This window comes from Pristiophorus japonicus, chromosome 5 (assembly GCF_044704955.1).
Source record: "Pristiophorus japonicus isolate sPriJap1 chromosome 5, sPriJap1.hap1, whole genome shotgun sequence".
Classification (NCBI taxonomy): domain Eukaryota; kingdom Metazoa; phylum Chordata; class Chondrichthyes; family Pristiophoridae; genus Pristiophorus; species Pristiophorus japonicus.
In genome coordinates, this window is record NC_091981.1 from 173,807,754 (window position 1) to 173,826,795 (window position 19,042).

General features: G+C 42.5%; 1 protein-coding gene across 1 annotated transcript in view; it reads left to right on the forward strand.

The window, feature by feature from the left end:
- Positions 1-8,095, forward strand: part of mtrr (5-methyltetrahydrofolate-homocysteine methyltransferase reductase) — a 157,820-nt gene extending 149,725 nt beyond the window's left edge. Inside the window, exon 17 of the mRNA XM_070880211.1 lies at positions 6,729-8,095. Coding sequence (XP_070736312.1) covers positions 6,729-6,873 — 145 coding nt within the window. The 3' untranslated portion in view covers positions 6,874-8,095. The remainder of the gene's footprint in view (positions 1-6,728) is intronic.
- The last annotated feature ends 10,947 nt before the right edge of the window (positions 8,096-19,042 follow it).

A 19,042-nucleotide genomic window follows, 5' to 3' on the forward strand; every position in this document is an offset into this window, starting at 1 on the left:
CTCAAAACAATTCCAGAAGATTCATCAAACATGATTTCCCTTTCATAAATCCATGCTGACTTAGGCCGATCCTGTCACTGTTTTCCAAATGCACTGCTATTTCATAATGATTGATTCCAACATTTTCCCCACTACCGATGTCAGACTAACCGGTCTATAATTACCCGTTTTCTCTCTCCTTTTTTAAAAAGTGGTGTTACATTAGCTATCCTCCAGTCCATAGGAACTGATCCAGAGTCGATAGACTGTTGGAAAATGATTACCAGTGTATCCACTATTTCTAGGGCCACTTCCTTAAGTACTCTGGGATGCAGACTATCAGGCCCAGGGGATTTATCAGCCTTCAATCCCATCAATTTCCCTAACACAATTTCCTGCCTAATAAGGATATCCCTCAGTTCCTCCTTCTCACTAGACTCACTGTCCCCCAGTACATTCGGAAGGTTATTCGTGTCTTGCTTCGTGAAGACTTCAATTGGTCTGCCATTTCTTTGTTCCCCATTATAAATTCACCTGAATCCGGCTGCAAGGGACCTACATTTGTCTTCACTAATCTTTTACAGGGTTATTGACTTCAATATCACGTGACAAACTTGTGCGATCGTGGTACATGCTTTGTTGATGCTGCCTGTCCTCGACGTGATCATGGAGATCAGGGTGGACAAGAGAGAGCCTTGTTTTGAGCGCCATTTTCATGAGCAGCTCAGCTGGGGGAACCCCGGTGAGCGAGTGGGGTCTGGTGTGGTAGCTGAGCAGGACTCAGGATAGGCGGGTCTGCAGGGAGCCTTCCAACACGCGTTTCAAGCTTTGCTTGATGGTTTGGTCTGACGGTTCTGCCTGGCCGTTGGATGCGGGCTTGAACGGGGCAGATGTGACGTGCTTGATACCATTGCGGGTCATGAATTCCTTGAATTCAGCACTGGTGAAGCACAGCCCATTGTCGCTGACAAGGACATCAGGCAGGCCGTACATGGCAAACATGGCTCGTAGGCTTTTGATGGTGGCAGTGGACGTGCTTACAGACATTATTGCACACTCACTCCATTTTGAATAAGCATCCACAACAACCAAAAACATTTTGCCTAGAAACAGGCCAACAAAGTCAACGTGGATCCTAGACCACGGTTTGGAGGGCCATGACCACAAACCTAGCGGTGTCTCCCAGGGTGCATTGCTCAGTTGAGAGCAAGTGTTGCATTGGCACACACAAGACTCCAAATCTGAGTCGATGCCGGGCCACCACATATGGGATCTGGCTTTAGCTTTCATCATTACTATGCCTGGGTGGGTGCTGTGTAGTTCACGTATGAACATTTCCCTGCCTTTCTTAGGCAAAACCACGCGATTACCCCACAAATGACAGTCTGCCTGAATGGACATTTCGTCTTTGCGCCGCTGGAACGGCTTGATCTCTTCATGCATCTCCGCTGGGACGTTGGACCAGCTCCCACGAAGGACACAGTTTTTTACAAGGGACAGTAAAGGATTCTGGCTGGTCCAGGTCCTGATCTGGCGGGCCGTATTAGGTGACTTTTCATTTTCAAATGCATCCAGCACCAAGAGCAAGTCTGCAGGTTGTGCCATTTTCACCCCGGTGGTGGGCAATGGTAGCCGACTGAGAGCATCAGCGCAGTTCTCTGTGCCAGGTCTGTGGCAGATTACAGAGTTATATGCACAGTGTGAACGCCCATATTTGGATGCGAGCTGAGGCATTGGTATTAATCCCTTTGCTCTCTGAGAATAGCAATATGAGCAGCTTATGGTCAGTTTCTAACTCCAAAGCCCAAACAGATACTAGTACATTTTTTTTTTTTTTACCCCGTCAACGCATGCTAGAGCTTTTTTTTCAATCATGCTGTAGGCTCTTTCGGCCTTGGACAAACTCCTGGATGCATAGGCGACCGGTTGCAATGTTCCCGATTCATTTACTTGTAACACACACCTGACCCCATACGAAGACGTATCGCAAGCTAGCACTAAACGTTTACATGGGTTGTACAGGACAAGCACTTTGTTGGAACATAACAGATATCTGGCTTTCTCAAAAGCAGCCTCTTGTGATTTCCCCCATACCCAGTCATCTCCTTTGAATAGCAACACATGTAGAGGTTCTTGTAAGGTGTTTAATCCGAGTAGGAAATTACCAAACTAATTGAAGAGTCCCAGTAACTTCCGCAGCTCCGTCACGTTCTGTGGTCTCGGCGCATTCTTGATGGCCTCCATCTTGGCGTCGCTGAGTCTGATGCCGTCTGCCGCGATTCTTTTCCCTAAGAACGCGACCTCTGGTGCCAGGAAAAAACACTGCAAGCGTTTCAACCTGAGTCCCACATGATCTAACCGACTTAGAACCTCTTCCAGGTTCTGCAAGTGTTCGATGGTATCCGGACCTGTGACCAGTATGTCGTCCTGGAAAACCACGGTGCGCAGAACCGACTTTAGCAGACTCTCCATGTTCCTTTGAAAAATAGCCGCGGCTGATCGAATCCCAAACGGGCATCTATTGTAGATGAACAGACCTTTGTGCGTGTTGATGCAGGTGAGGCCTTTCGAAGATTCCGCCAGCTCCTGCGTCATGTCAGCCGAGGTGAGGTCCAACTTGGTGAACGTCTTTCCTTCTGCCAGGGTCGTAAATAGGTTGTTTGCCTTGGGTAGCGGGTACTGGTCCTGCAGTGAAAAACGGTTAATCGTTACTTTATAGTCCCCGCAAATCCTGACCGTGCCATTGCCCTTGAGGACCGGAACAATCGGACTGGCCCACTCGTTGAACTCCACCGGCGCGATGATGCCTTCTCGCTGCAGCCTGTCCAGTTCGATCTCCACTTTTTCTTTCGCATCATATATGGCACCGCCCGTGTCTTATGGTGGATGGGTCGAGTACCGGGAACCAAGTGGATCTGCACCTTCACCCCTGAGAAACTTCCAATGCTTGGCTCAAACAACGATGGAAACTTTCTCAGAACCTGGGCGCATGAGGCGTCATCAACGGACGAGAGTACTCGGATGTCGTCCCAGTTCCAGCGGATTTTCCCCAGCCAGCTGCTGCCGAACAGTGTGGGACCATCTCCTGGTACAACCCATAGTGGGAGTTCGTGCACTGCTCCATCATAGGAGACTTTTACTGCTGCCAATTACAGGGATCAGCTCTTTAGTGTAAGTTCTCAGCTTGGTATGAATGGGGCTAAGCTTGGGCCTGTGTGCCTTGTTGCACCACAGCTTGTCGAAGGCCTTTTTGCTCATGATAGACTGACTCGCACCCGTGTCCAGTTCCATGGATACTGGAATTCCGTCCAGTTTGACTTTTAACATGATCGGTGGACATTTCGTGGTGAAGGTGTGTACCCCGTACACCTGCCTCTTCTGTTCGAGTCTCTAGTTCAGTTTGATCTGCCATGGATCGATCTTCCTCTGCAATGTGGTGGTTTACAGGGTTTGCAGCTCATCTGCACATTCGCTGGAGGTGTCCCATTGTTCCACAGCCTTTGCACATACGGCATTGATGGGCTCGATGATCACCCCCAGCGCTAACAAGGTGTTAACTGCCTCGTATTAACGTTTGGTGGTGGACTCTGGGTCATCTGAGGTCGTGCAGCTCTGCCATATGCATTCCTGCCTGAAAACAATGTTACTTTGTGTACAGTAATTGCCTAAACCTCTATGTTGTGAAATTTGTTTGGTGTTATCGCTGGTGGACATAAATGCCTGGGCTGTCGTTATGGCTTTGTTCAGGTTCGGTGTTTCCACAATCCATAATTTGCGAAGGATAACCTCATGGCCAATGCCAAGCACAAAATAGTCTCTTGGCATTTGCTCCAGGAATCCATCGAATTCGCAATGTCCTGCAAGGTGCCCTTGTTCGGCGACATAGTTCACCACTTCCTGGCCCTCAGACGATTGACATGTGTAAAATCGATATCTTGCCATCAGAACAGGATTTAGGTGCTCCCGGACCAGCTTACACAGTTCTTCATACGATTTGGTTGTTGGTTTCACAAGAAGATTCTTCATGAGGCCATAGGTTATTGTCCCGCAGATGGTGAAGAGGATCGCTCTTCGTTTAGCAGTGTTCTCATTGGCCATGAAGCATTGGTCGAGTCGCTCCACGAAGGCCTCCCAATCATCCGCTTCTGAGAATTTCTCCAGGATGCCAACAGTTCTCTGCATTTTCGCGTGATGGTTCATTATCTCATCACCGGTTGTTACATTATTTTATTAAGAACATAACTGAGCACTGTAGACATGAGTAAGTGTGACCTTAGTTCCTTTTATTCTAACTCCAGAGTGCTGGTACAGCATGGGAGGCCTGCTTATATGCAGTGCTCCCAAGGGATGCTGAGATCCCTTGGGACTCCAACAGGTACGCCCTCTGCTGGTGGTATAATAATGGTTACATCGGGTTGCATACATAACAGCTAGGATCGGGAATACACTGCCTGAAAGGGTGGTGGAGGCACACTCAATCTCTGCTTTCAAAAGGGAGTTGGATAAGTACTGGAGAGAGAGAAAAATTGCAGGGATAAGGGGAAAGGGCGAGGGAGTTGAGACTAGCTGAAGTACTCTTAGAGAGCCGGCATGGACTCGATGGGCTAAATGGCTTTCTTCCGTGCTGTAACCATTCTATGACTCTGCAAAGAAAGTGGACTCCGTGCAAAACATGCTGCTCTCTTTATGATAGATCTAACTAAATGTCCTTTTTCAGAATTTGATAAGTTTAGCGTGGGAAATAATTTGTATCACATATTTTAAAGTGCCTATTTTGCAGGGGGGAGGGGGAAAGAGAGATCTAAAGTTAGAAAAATTGAATTAAAAATAAACACTTTGCAAAGGGTTGGGCAGGATTCTGCTGAACATCATCACCTACTATGTAATACTGTTTCTAGAACCTTTAATTTGAGAGAGCGTCGCCAAACCACTGGGTTCAAGCAGATAGTGGTATAAAAGCCAAGTTTTAAACTTAGAAGCTTATCTACAGTAATAACCATTTGTCTAGTTTAGAGTGTATTGTATAGAGTCCAAATTTGCAGTTACATTTGGGAGGAACAATCAAGTCTCCTATAATGCCTGTGGTGTATGTGACTGGTCAAAAGGTGGCCCCACCAAATGTGAAACTGCAGTGCTGGACAAGGTTGAATAACCACAATGCAAGAGTGCTGCACTTGTGATTAGGAGTTTGAATCCCAATTAACACTGACATTTGCAGGGCAATTTGCCTATTTGCTGGCTGGAATGGAGAGGGGAAGAGAATATCGTGATCTTCCCACACAAATTTAGACTATTCATTGAAGAGCAGGGAAGACAACATTATATCTGTGGAAGTGATAATGTCCCACAATTCTAGATCAATAAAGGACAGTATGAATGCAGATAAATTGTAATAAAGGTTGTGGTGACCCATGAATACTGTATTTACATATATTTGGAGATTTTCCATTTTAACGCTCTAGATACATGCCAGAAATGCACATCAGGAAATGTGTTTTGCTCCTCCCCTTCCATGATCTACAGTCTATCAATTTTAATGGATGGGAACTCGCTGGCAGGGTGTGGTTTCCTGTTATACCCTCCACATATGCACCAAGATGACTGAAGTGGAAAATGACTGCCCACCATACTCATTGAGCTTTTCAATAAAACCATGCCGGCATTTTATATATTTTTAAAATTGTACTTTATGCATAATATTTTAAGTGTTTTAGTTTCTTGAGGATTTTGACCGTTGCCAGAACTGATGGGTAAACCAGGTTCTCATAACTTATGGACCTGCTTTGTAGGGTTTGTTTAGTTGCTGCCCTATAGAGGCAAAAAAACCATCAGAATGTAGGACATAAGGGTCTGGTGGGGAATTAGTGATGGCTGCTTTCAGAAGCTGACTTGGGAGATGGGGAGTATATCTTATTAAATCAAGTTTGGTATAAACTGGAAAAGGATGTATCTAAGTTTTTTTAAGCATTATTTGTTTGTGTTGATAATAAAGATATTGGTTGAAGTTGTATTTTTTGCGTTGATTTTCTAATGGGCTATTTGTGCTTTTTGGACAGTACCCAGGCAAACTTAGCATATCAGCTACTTTCCATTACTAATTGGAACATTTTAAATTTTAACATGAATGTTTTCTCTTGCAAGCATTCAGAACTTTAGTGCTAATAATGAATGCTGTTGGAAGTTGGGGAGGAGATGGGGGGCTGGCCAGCCCAGTCTTGATGTGCTGGCTAGATGGGAAAACTATACCTAAAGTGTTTTTTTAAGTATACGAAAGTCTTTGAAACCCTGATTGCAAATGCATGACAGTTTCTAAAAGTAGCAATCCGGACTGCTTCTGTTGGAAATATATTTTGAAAACAAAGCAGTAATTCCATCTCACAGGCGGACAGCCGACTGTCAGCATTGTTTATAAATCTGCTTTCAGTTCTATAAAATTGACTGCAGTTTGTACCATTGAAATGAAAATAATAGTGATTGATTGCTCTATATCATGTGATGGTAAGCACATTGTCACATTTAATAGTCTATGATGAGCTCCAACACTTATCGAGAGTCGGATTGAAATCATGAATTCTTTCTGTCCCCAACCTGTTCCCACCCCCCAAAAAAAGATTCTTCTTTGTTCAAATTATGTGCAGTATCCATGTCCAGTAAGTATTGACTATCTGCAGTTTGGGTTTTATAACATCCAGAAGAATTGTATCGGAGACTAGAGTATTTTACTGATTTTATTTTTGTTCTTTAAACAGCGATGGAAAGAATATGGCTAAAGATGTGGCCAATACTCTGACTGAGATTGTATCAGAAAAGCTGGGAGTGGATACTCTGGAAGCCATGAAAATTATAGCCAGCCTACGCGAAGAGAAACGTTACCTACAGGATGTCTGGAATTAACTATCTGGAGAGAAGGAAATAAAAGATATTTTTAAGTCTTTTCTCCACAGAAACTAGATACATTTTTAAAAGTTGCAAAGCGATGATAATTATTGGAAGGAGTGTTAGAAAGACACTGTCTTCTTGGACAATGTGCTTAGTAATTTTTCTTTTGAAGAACAGTCAGCATAGTTCCTTTCAAAAACATCATGTGAGTAATGTGGTGATGCCCCTCCTCTTGATGAACATCACTCTGACGATGTTTAGAAACAAACGATGAAAGGTTGTCAAACCTCCTTTCACATAATGCTCTTTCAAATAGGCAAAGGTGTTTTCAGTGCTGCTGTTGGGATTTGCTGCACTGATTATTATTCTGCTCTTTGGAATTTAATACACCATCCAGCAGCATTTTATTTGCCTTCATATAACCACTTACTGCCATGTTTGACATAACAGTATAAATGCATTTATTTATACAGTTTTTAAATTATGCCTTTTAAAGCATCTTTATGGTAAGATTGAGTTAGTTAAATGAGACATAGAAATATAATTGAAGACTCCATAGAACTCTGATTAGGTCAAGTGATATGTTATTGCTGAGATTTGCACAACTGCCAGCATTTTCAGTACATCTACACCTTGTTATGCAAATAACATGAAGTTTAGAAATTGTCAGAATTAGCTTTTGTCACATCACTTGCCTTACTAACATTTTGTTCATTATGCTGTCCATATTCTCTACCTTTGATACCAAATTAGTTTTATTCATCATAAGAAAGGCAAGAGTGTTGCACAAAATCCATCCCTATGGCATTAGGCTCAATCTTAACTTTTGTGATCATTGAAATTGTAGCCTTTGTGGACCATCAGCAAAGGAAATGCATAATCTTTACATATTTCATTATCTTTAACAGCAGAGCACATATGAGAAACCTTAGATTCATTCTTGGATTCAATACTGCATTATAACATTGGAAGAGGGCTAAAATACAAAGATCATAATGGTCCTTTGAATTTTAATCTGAGCACTATTATGAAATTCTATTTCTTTTTCCTCCTCCCACTCTCCAGTTCTGGTAACTATTTCAAATTTAGGTTTGTGTTGCTGTGTGTTCGCCTCAAACAGCTAAAATTATTTTTTGTTTAGAGAGAGAGAGTGTGTGCATGTTTATGTTTGTGTGATCATTTAATTTTTTTATATATATATATATACATAAAAATATTAAAAACTTTTAGCCTTCAAGTCTGCATATGCCTGAAAATTTTGCACATGGATGTTTTACATGTGACCTCTGTTCTATTAAGAATAGTTACCATTGGGTGTAGTTACACTGCAGTCATCAAAGAACTTGAACAATATGGGTATGACCAGCTGAGGAGAAATTTATTTTCACACAAAACATTTTGGGGAAAACTGTTACTGATTGAAAATTCAACAGCGATATTTAGACTACAGACACAATTTAAGATTGTTCACCGTTCACTACGCTGACAGCAGCTCAGAGTTTTTCAGGGGCTTTTGAGCGACAACTTATTGCCATCGAGTGTTTAATCCAGCGTGGTGCCCTCTCTACAGGGGATCTGTGGCATGTGTGAGCAAGGCAAGCAGCAGCGTGGCTCTTCAATCAATTAGATTGAAGAATCCTTACTGATACAAGAAGTATAAACCAGATTTAAATCATGTACAGAGAGTAAAATAGAGAGGGAAAGAAAGATGGGATAAAGGAACAAAGAAAAAGTTTTTTTTTTTAAATTTCCAATACTAATTAAATTCTGAAGGAATGAAACTCTGTGCCAGAAAGATTGTTTATCAGTAAATATTACTTGCCATGCTGTTTAAAAATTCACACACTTGAAAGCACCAGCCCCAATTTTTTCTGCTGTTTAATGGGTAACTAGTGGATATGTACTGCAACTTCACATCTCTATATGGATTTCAATGCCGAATCTATCAGAACAAGGCAACTTGGACTGCAACTTCCAGATTTCTGCGTTTAACTGCACATGTGCAATCTCCGCAAGTTTTATAATAACGGTGAACGCTGTTGGCCTCACCATTATTCTCAACAGCAAAATCTGGACCATTGTGTTTACAACATTTTCGTAAGCTTAGTCTTAGCACTGCTGCTCCTTCCAGCTCCACATTAAAGTAAGTAATTTACCTTTTTTGTTGCAGGCGTTCTGTAAAGTTTGCTTCCTTGAGCCAGTCCCGGACTGCCTCAGGGAAAACCAATCTTGCAGCGAAGATCTCAAGCAGGTTTTAGACTCCTCATTTGCCTAGCGCCTGCTTCAGGCCTGGGTAAAGGATGCCTCTTAATTATACTTGCCCAAAATGGCAGGCGACATACTTCCAGTTGGAAGTGCGTGTGTGCTTTCTGACTGTCATTTTAGGGACTTAGAAGCGGCTACACGGCACAATTTCTAGGCCTTGAGTCCAGAAGCAGAGAATGGGGTTTCTCTGCAGCTTGATGAGCAGGAATACAATAAACCATCACTAAGTGCATATAGATTTTATTGAATCCAGGAGTATTCGGAATAAGGTGGACGAATTAACTGTGCAGATAGCAGTTAACGGATACGATGTGGTTGGCATCACGGAGACATGGCTCCAGGGTGACCAAGGCTGGGAACTCAACATCAAAGGGTATTCAACATTTAGGAAAGATAGAAAGGAAAAGGAGGCGGGGTGGCGTTGCTGGTTAAAGAGGAAATTAATGCAATTGTAAGGAAAGACATTAGCTTGGATGATGTGGAATCGGTATGGGTGGAGCTACGGAATACCAAAGGGCAGAAAACGCTAGTGAGAGTTGTGTACAGCCCTCCAAACAGTAGTAGTGATGTTGGGGAGGGCATCAAACAGGAAATTAGGGGTGCATGCAATAAAGGTGCAGCAGTTATCATGGGTGACTTTAATATGCATATAGATTGGGCTAAGCAAACTGGAAACAATACGGTGGAGGAGGATTTCCTGGAGTGCATAAGGGATGATTTTCTAGACCAATATGTCAAGGAACCAACTAGGGGGGAGGCCATCTTAGACTGGGTGTTGTGTAATGAGAGGATTAATTAGCAATCTCATTGTGCGAGGCCTCCTGGGGAAGAGTGACCATAATATGGTAGAATTCTACATCAGGATGGAGAAGGAAACAGTTAATTCAGAGACCATGGTCCAGAACTTAAAGAAGGGTAACTTTGAAGGGATGAGGCATGAATTGGCTAGGATAGATTGCCGAATGATACTTAAGGGGTTGACAGTGGATGGGCAATGGCAGACATTTAGAGACCGCATGGATGAACTACAACAATTGTACATCCCTGCCTGGCGTAAAAATAAAAAAGGGAAGGTGGCTCAACCGTGGCTAAGAAGGGAAATCAGGGATAGTATTAAAGCCAAGGAAGTGGCATACAAATTGGCCAGAAATAGCAGCGAACCTGGGGACTGGGAGAAATTTAGAACTCGGCAGAGGAGGACAAAGGGTTTGATTAGGGCAGGGAAAATAGAGTACGAGAGGAAGCTTGCAGGGAACATTAAGACGGACTGCAAAAGCTTCTATAGTTATGTAAAGAGAAAAAGGTTAGTAAAGACAAATGTAGGTCCCCTGCAGTCAGAATCAGGGGAAGTCATAACGGGGAACAAAGAAATGGCAGACCAATTGAACAAGTACTTTGGTTCGGTATTCACTAAGAAGGACACAAACAACCTTCCGGATATAAAAGGGGTCAGAGGGTCTAGTAAGAAGGAGAAACTGAGGGAAATCCTTATTAGTCGGGAATTTGATGGGATTGAAGGCCGATAAATCCCCAGGGCCTGATGGTCTGCATCCCAGAGTACTTAAGGAGGTGGCCTTGGAAATAGCAGATGCATTGACAGTCATTTTCCAACATTCCATAGACACTGGATCAGTTCCTATGGAGTGGAGGGTAGCCAATGTAACCCCACTTTTTAAAAAAGGAAGAGAGAAAACGGAATTATAGACCGGTCAGCCTGACATCAATAGTGGGTAAAATGATGGAATCAATTATTAAGGATGTCATAGCAGCGCATTTGGAAAGAGGTGACATGATAGGTCCAAGTCAGCATGGATTTGTGAAAGGGAAATCATGCTTGACAAATCTTCTGGAATTTTTTGAGGATGTTTCCAGTAGAGTGGACGAGGGAGAACCAGTTGATGTGGTGTATTTGGACTTTCAGAAGGCTTTCGACAAGGTCCCACACAAGAGATTAATGTGCAAAGTTAAAGCACATGGGATTGGGGGTAGTGTGCTGACATGGACTGAGAACTGGTTGGCAGACAGGAAGCAAAGAGCAGGAGTAATTGGGTACTTTTCAGAATGGTAGGCAGTGACCAGTGGGGTACCGCAAGGTTCTGTGCTGGGGCCCCAGCTGTTTACATTTTACATTAATGATTTAGATGAGGGGATTAAATGTAGTATCTCCAAATTTGCGGATGACACTAAGTTGGGTGGCAGTGTGAGCTGCAAGGAGGATGCTATGAGGCTGCAGAGTGACTTGGATAGGTTAGGTGAGTGGGCAAATGCATGGCAGATGAAGTATAATGTGGATAAATGTGAGGTTATCCATTTTGGTTGGAAAAACAGAGAAACAGACTATTATCTGAATGGTGACAAATTAGGAAAAGGGAAGGTGCAACGAGACCTGGGTGTCATGGTACATCAGTCATTGAAGGTTGGCATGCAGGTACAGCAGGCGGTTAAGAAGGCAAATGGCATGTTGGCCTTCATAGCGAGGGGATTTGAGTACAGGGGCAGGGATGTGTTACTACAGTTGTACAGGGCCTTGGTGAGGCCACACCTGGAGTATTGTGTACAGTTTTGGTCTCCTAACTTGAGGATGGACATTCTTGCTATTGAGGGAGTGCAGCGAAGGTTCACCAGACTAATTACCGGGATGGCGGGACTGACATATCAAGAAAGACTGGATCAACTGGGCTTGTATTCACTGGAGTTCAGAAGAATGAGAGGGGATCTCATAGAAACGTTTAAAATTCTGACAGGTTTAGACAGGTTAGATGCAGGAAGAATGTTCCCAATGTTGGGGAAGTCCAGAACCAGGGGTCACAATCTAAGGATAAGGGGTAAGCCATTTAGGACCGAGATGAGGAGAAACTTCTTCACCCAGAGTGATGAACCTGTGGAATTCTCTACCACGGGAAGTTGTTAAGGCCAATTCACTAAATGTATTCAAAAAGGAGTTAGATGTAGTCCTTACTACTAGGGGGATCAAGGGGTATGGTGAGAAAGCAGGAATGGGGTACTGAAGTTGCATGTTCAGCCATGAACTCATTGAAAGGCGGTGCAGGCTCGAAGGGCCTACTCCTGCACCTATTTTCTATGTAATGGTGTTGAGCAAGATGAAATTCTTGTATTAATTTGATTCTTCTATTAGCTTTTCTAGCCATCTTTGCCTCATAGTGGCAATATCCATCTTTAGTATAATAAAGTATATCATCCACAAAACCTGCTTTAAAATTATTTGTAAAGTGAGGGTATTTTTGAAATATGAACATATTTTCTATTATCAAAATTGGATTATTTATAGTGTAATATGTTAAAGACAGTCACAGAATTGTAAAAGACTGAGATATTCTCAAATAAAACCTCATTCACTCAAAGTTATTGTTAGCTGCTTATGACTCAGTGGATAAATTGCCTTTGTCATTGTGCCTCACTTGCTCCTTCTATATGAATAACCAAAATGAATGTGTGGATCGTGACATTTCAAAGATGACCTTTGGATGGTTGAATTAAAGAGATGCTTGTGAATGAAATTAATCTGTCCTTTCTCTCCACAGCACTGCCTGCAGTAGGACTGGCAACCAGACTCTTCAAACTGCATGCTTGGAATGAAGTCAACAATAAAATATGTGACGAGGTGTTAATTTTTCACTCTTCCAGGAATGAGTATGTAGCAGGTCTGCTTGCATGTTTAGTTCCTTCACCAGACAGTATGATGGGGAAACTCCATATTATATGTCCATTGTCCAGTATCTGGCAAGCTATTGGCCGGAATTTGCGGTGGGTAATAACAGCAAATGAGCAGCGCTCGCTGTTATTAACCCTTGGAAACTGTCCGCAACTTCACATGTGCATTCTAACGTGGAAATCCTTAAATTGCGGTCAGTCATTCACTGCTCCGACACTGGCTGCGGTGTGCCCTCTTTCTCCCCCCCCCCCCCCCCATCCCTCTCACAGGCGGCAATCTGTGTCATCTGTGAAATCAGGGAAACTGATACAAACTTCGGCTCTTTCACAGTAATATCCCATTAAAAAGTAGACCCTATTGGATTAGGTGTAACTGGTATTTTAACAGCATATTGACTGCTAAACAAATGTTATGACCCTGCAAAACTAATTTTAATTTTGTGGAGTGTCAAATTTATACATTATAATAAAAATTACAATTTTTATGAAACGTAAAAAAAAAAATTATTAAAAAAATGTTTGTTCATATTTATTTCAGGTTTACCCTTTCCCTATGCGAGAGTCCTAATCTTTATTTTGCTCTCTGTAATATTTTTTTTTAAGTTAAAATAAAAGGTGCTTACTCACTTCCTGGTTCTCTGTCTGTAAGAATTCTGCATTGTGATTGGCCGCTTACACAGCTTGTTGTCACAGCAGCTCACGTTAGGAATTTCCCATTATCTTATGCTGGTTTCAACTGATCATCGGAAAAGCCGAACTTCTCACCACAAAGATCGTGAGACCTTTGTGGGAAGCTTACTTCGGGACCAGTGGCAAATGCCTTTGCTTCACCGCTGACAGCAAATTCTGGGCCATTGAGTTTTTTCTTCTTCTGTTTGTGGGAGGGAGGGGGAGAAAATGTTCTCCTCACGTCCCTCCTTATAAAATTGTATGCACTATTCTTGATTTGGCATTGGTGTATTTTGTAAATCTGTTCAAGGGGTTGCAAGAACAGTTTTTTCAAAAAATTAAGTTAATTTTGTGCTGAAGTTGAGATATTAACACCAGAGAATGAAGCACTTTCTCATTTAAGGCACCTACTACCAATATCATGCACTGTCGGGTCAAATATAACATGATTAGATGTAGAGTACAGCCCCCTCTACCCCTAAATTCTGTCTAAATCTTAGAGCGACCTCCACTCCAACTGTGTGACAGTTTTGCACTTTGCACACCAGCCATCCCTTTCACTTATCTCTCTGAAATTACCAATTTAGTGTCAGTTTTGTGTTGTGGGAACTGAGTCCAACTGCCCAAATTCATTTGAAGTTAAACACAGCTCCCAAAGATGAAAAACCATTGTCTGATCCTATATGCCACTGAATTACATTGTCCCATTTCTTAACATCAGGTTTGCTTTAGGTGACAATTGCAGAGGATGTAAAACAGGCTTATGGAATGGCCTGCTGCCAGACCACAACCAAGCTTTTCCACCACTGTATCTTTAAATCTTTCTATGTGGGGGACCCCTAGAAATAATAACAAACTCCTGTAGGTTTACTGGAAAGATGAAATTTGATTTACATCCTGCAACCTGATGCCCTCTAGTAATGAGCTATTTATCTCTCCCAGATGCCTAACTCCCTTCTTTAACTCTCATTGTGGTCTTCGATGTATTTGAGACATGCTTTCACTTATTGCCTCCCTCTGCCTCATCGCTCGCATCTTGTCACTCAGTTATTCTCGCACTTTACCTTGCCTCAAGTAGTTATGACTTTACAGACCACCTGATAACCTCTTGAAAAACATTTCTCAATAGCTAAAATTGCACCAAAAAAGCTTGGAATATAATCTTTTAAAATTATTTTGCCAAATCGTTTTGTTCTTCAAATTATCCAGTACAAAATATACTAGGAGCCCTAGGATAAATGTAATAAAACCTCCAAATACTGTTACTTTCTCAATTAGTTCAGTGAACCCTGAGAATTCATTAGTTATACTCAGACTGCTTTTGTGGCGGTTTTAAAATGGGACAGGAAACCACAGAAGAGAACCTCTCCTACTCCCCCCTCTTCTGCTTTATTATCCACCAACCTCCAGTTTTTTCCTTTGTGATTAAATTGGTTTATCTTCCTTATAAAAATGTGTGGAATGAGAGGACATTAATCTCACCAGTAATTAATTTATCCTATGGCAGTAGTATATTCAAAAGGAATTAAAACCACCAAAATATCTAATTAATTTATAAAATACTTATTCAGCACTCTGCAAGTGTCACAATGTGATATGCAAATAAATTAGCTATCGCTTTTGTTTAACGTGCTCACATCTGTTAATTTAATGGATCACTTTGTTCTGAGTGGCTCTTTCTGGAATAATTTTCTCATTAGAATCTATAGGGCATTAATTGGTACTTTGGCCGTCATGCCCATTATAGGATGTACTAACTGGTTTATAGTTTTGTTTAAAGTTCTTATTGAATTGATTCAGGTAACCAGAATGCTATTTTGCTGTTAAAATGTTGACTGGAAGAAAATAAGAGTAATGCAAATGCAAATGGAAATAGAGGATAATTATATCCAGCAGACAGTTTATTCAAACCTAGGTTTATGTTGGTCAAACCAGTGAATAGCTCTGTATGTAAAAACTGTTGGCCAATTGACACTGAGTTCAGGTTGCCAATCCTCTAGGATTGGCCAGGAGTCTCCAGGAATTGAAGATTAATCTCCAGGACACTGCTGCGAGCAATACTGGAGAAAAATCATTGGGGTATTAAAAACCATTTGTTTTCATTTTCTTTGAGCACTTCTGTTTATTAGTTATAAAAATATTAGAGATGGAAAAGGCTGACCGATGGTCAAGAATGATCCAATTGGGTAATGAGTCTTTTCGCTTTCCAATTGACGTGAGAAGGCAGGGTACCGTGAGGTTGAATGTTTTGGGTGATCAATGGAGTATGGGGACAGGACAATTGGATGCAGGGGGTCATGTGATGAAACCTGGAATACATTCAACCACCGAATATGGACATCCCATTGTGGTAAATGCAGGGTTAATCATGAGAGAAACTAACATCCCTAGAATCTGGCAAGCATTTCACTGCTGACATGTTAAAGCTTAAGCTGTTCAATGAAGAAAATGGATTGTATGGCTTTGAAGCTGGGAACGAAGCCCAGCTTAACTGTACTTGTTGTCAGGTGGGTACGCTCCATCCCAACTGATCATTTATTAGCATGAAACTAAGATTAGCATGAAACTAAGAAATTATAACCAAGAAAGAAAGACTTGCATTTATATATCACTTTCACGACCACCGGACGTCTCAAAGCGCTTTACAGCCAATGAAGTACTTTTGGAATGAAGTCACTGTTGTAATGTGGGAAATGAACAGGAAGGCTTTCATCTTTAAACTTCTCAATGATTACATCTGAGATTAATTTGGAAAATAACCCCATATCCTATTCAGGATCTTAAAGTCCATTAAATGAAATTGTATGTATGTGTTTTATGAATCTTGGGTTAGATATAGTAGCCCTGAAACTCCTGCAGCATGAAAATTGTAGATTATGTGGGAGGAGGGGTGAATTTGGGGCAGGTCCTGATTTTGATGGATTTCTGCGCCTGATCTAAAATTCTCATGGGGGTGGGGGAGAGTGTTGGAAGCTACTTCCTGTGTCCAAGCCTTCGCTGTCCTGATGTCATTGAAAGAGGCAGGACTAACTGAGTAGCATCAGTTGTTGACAATATCCAGTACTTGATTTTTTTTTCCCAGTTCCATGTGTTGGGGAAAGAAACCACCTGAAGTCATGTGTAGGTTATGATGTGAGAACTTTATTACAAGCATGCAGGGGAGAGAACTTTAGCAAAGACTCTCTCCGATTGAATAATTATATCAGATTTTATACATGATTGGGTGGAAGATAAGAAACGTCCATTTTTGTCTGACTGACAGCTACTCAACCTTTGGCTCTGCCCATGTGACAGGTTAATGTCTACGCCTATGTCTCTTCCATTACTAGAACAGAGTCTAGCACGTAAGCTTTGAAAGATTCTTCCTGTTATCTCAAATGTTTCAGTTTCAAGGACTTTACATCTCACTTTCTGTGCTCTTCAACCACCATATCTAAAGTCACAAGTTCAACTTCTCCTTTGTTTTAAACTGCTGAGGCCTGCAGTTTTAACATTTTTAGCTTACACATGGCCAAGTTTCCTGTCATGCCTTGCGATTACAATGACTTGTTACTAACATAGCTACAGTATCCATTAAAAGGTCATTCTGACTTGCACATGATGGAATAATCACAGGTTCTCATCACATCAGCACATGAAACAATGCTACTATCCTATTAGCCCCTTAAGCCAGCTCCAGAACCTCCAGGTCGCCACATCAGATCCTCATGTTGGCCCCCCTAATCAGACCTTCTAAGGATAAGGGGTAAGCCATTTAGGACCGAGATGAGGAGAAACTTTTTCAACCAGAGAGTGGTGAACCTGTGGAATTCTCTACCACAGAAAGTTGTTGAGGCCAATTCACTAAATATATTCAAAAAGGAGTTAGATGTAGTCCTTACTACTAGGGGATCAAGGGGTATGGCGAGAAAGCAGGAATGGTGTACTGAAGTTGCATGTTCAGCCATGAACTCATTGAATGGCAGTGCAGGCTCGAAGGGCCCTTTCTATGTTTCTAATCCAAGTAGGGTACACCTAGTCCTGAATTCTCTACCCGTGAGATTGTCCAGGGATCCTACTGGACTCCCGCTTATATCAGTACATCCCAACTGCTTAATAACATCGCGACACAATTCTTGGCAATATTGTCCCTCAAGTCCTGGTTCCCAAATGAATGGGGATAATTTAGTCCATCCTGCTACAATGTTAACGGTGCTGACGACCACGACCGTCTCATTTCCGCTCAGCCCTGGATGCAGCGAGCAGCAATTCAACCAAAGATCCAGTCCCGTGACGCCATCATATATGCTGGCGACCGTAATATCTCCATCCGTATCCATGCTAGTCTGCAGTTGTGTATAATTGGCACTTCTGGATCTGGTGACAGGAATCCAGAACTGATTGACAGGGTCTGCTTGCATGGTGCCGGGACGAACCTCGAGTTCATATGACCAGCCGCCAGGGGTGCCGTACCCTGGTCTTGCCCTTTGTGATGGGCAAGGAGGCCGTTCCAATCGGACCGGTTGTCCGGGTGCGGACAGTTCAAGGTTGCTGTCACAGATAGAGTCCCAGTATCATTGCCCCATATTACACTTAGGATTTGGTTTCCATACCTTAGTCTCATGGGTATGTGAGGTGACCCAATCTGTGATCCATATATTGGTTTTCTTTACTTACTCCCCTTGTGCTCCCTATGGCAGTTGCACATATTGTCCTCTTATCAATACTCTTATCAATGTGTACGGTGGACACCTCCCACGCTGTTGCGGTTGTCAGGAGGGTGATCACTGTTATTGCTGTCCACCAGGCCACAATTGAGCTATGGATTTATCTGAAGTAAAATAATTAAGAGCCCTCCTGTTGGCAGAAACAGAATTATATGCTTAACTTGAGACCAATATTTCCATCTGCTTCCTCCTGGCGTACGTATCCAAGCATATGCGTGTATTACCATGTCTCCTACCTCAGGGCATCCCGATAGCTCAGCTTTGGATCCGTGCCTATCCTGATCCGCTGCTTATTGCTGATGGTTTACTCCCACTCTCTTGAAGTTGTTTGCACAGTTCTATTACATACCGCGTAATCCTATCCCTCAGCGGTCATGTTTCACTATCTCCTTCTATCACCCCTTCCAGTAGTCTCCTAGCCTTCCCAGTCATCAATTCATATGGGGCAGCCCTATCGTCCGCCTGGGGGCCACCCGCAGCCTCTTTAATATGGTCGGGAGGACATCCACCCAGTTTTTAACCGTGTTTGCAATTGCTTTGACTATAGCTGTTTTCAAGGTTCTTATTCATATATTCTACCATTCCGGAACTTTGAGGGTGGTAAGGTATGTGGAACCTCTGTTTTACCCTCAATAACTGACATGCCCTTTCCAAGACTCTACCCGTAAAGTGGGTCCCCTGCTCCGAACAAAGTATCGCTTCCTCCGCTAAAATTCTTGAAGCGGTATCGGCGGTACAATTTCGCGTTGGAAAGGCCTCCACCCAATGGATGAAATGGTATTCCCTTCCTTGGGTTATGCTGCACACTAATCAAGCACCTCTGGCAGTGCCTTTCCACATCTCTGCCCATTCCTGACCACTACCAACAACTC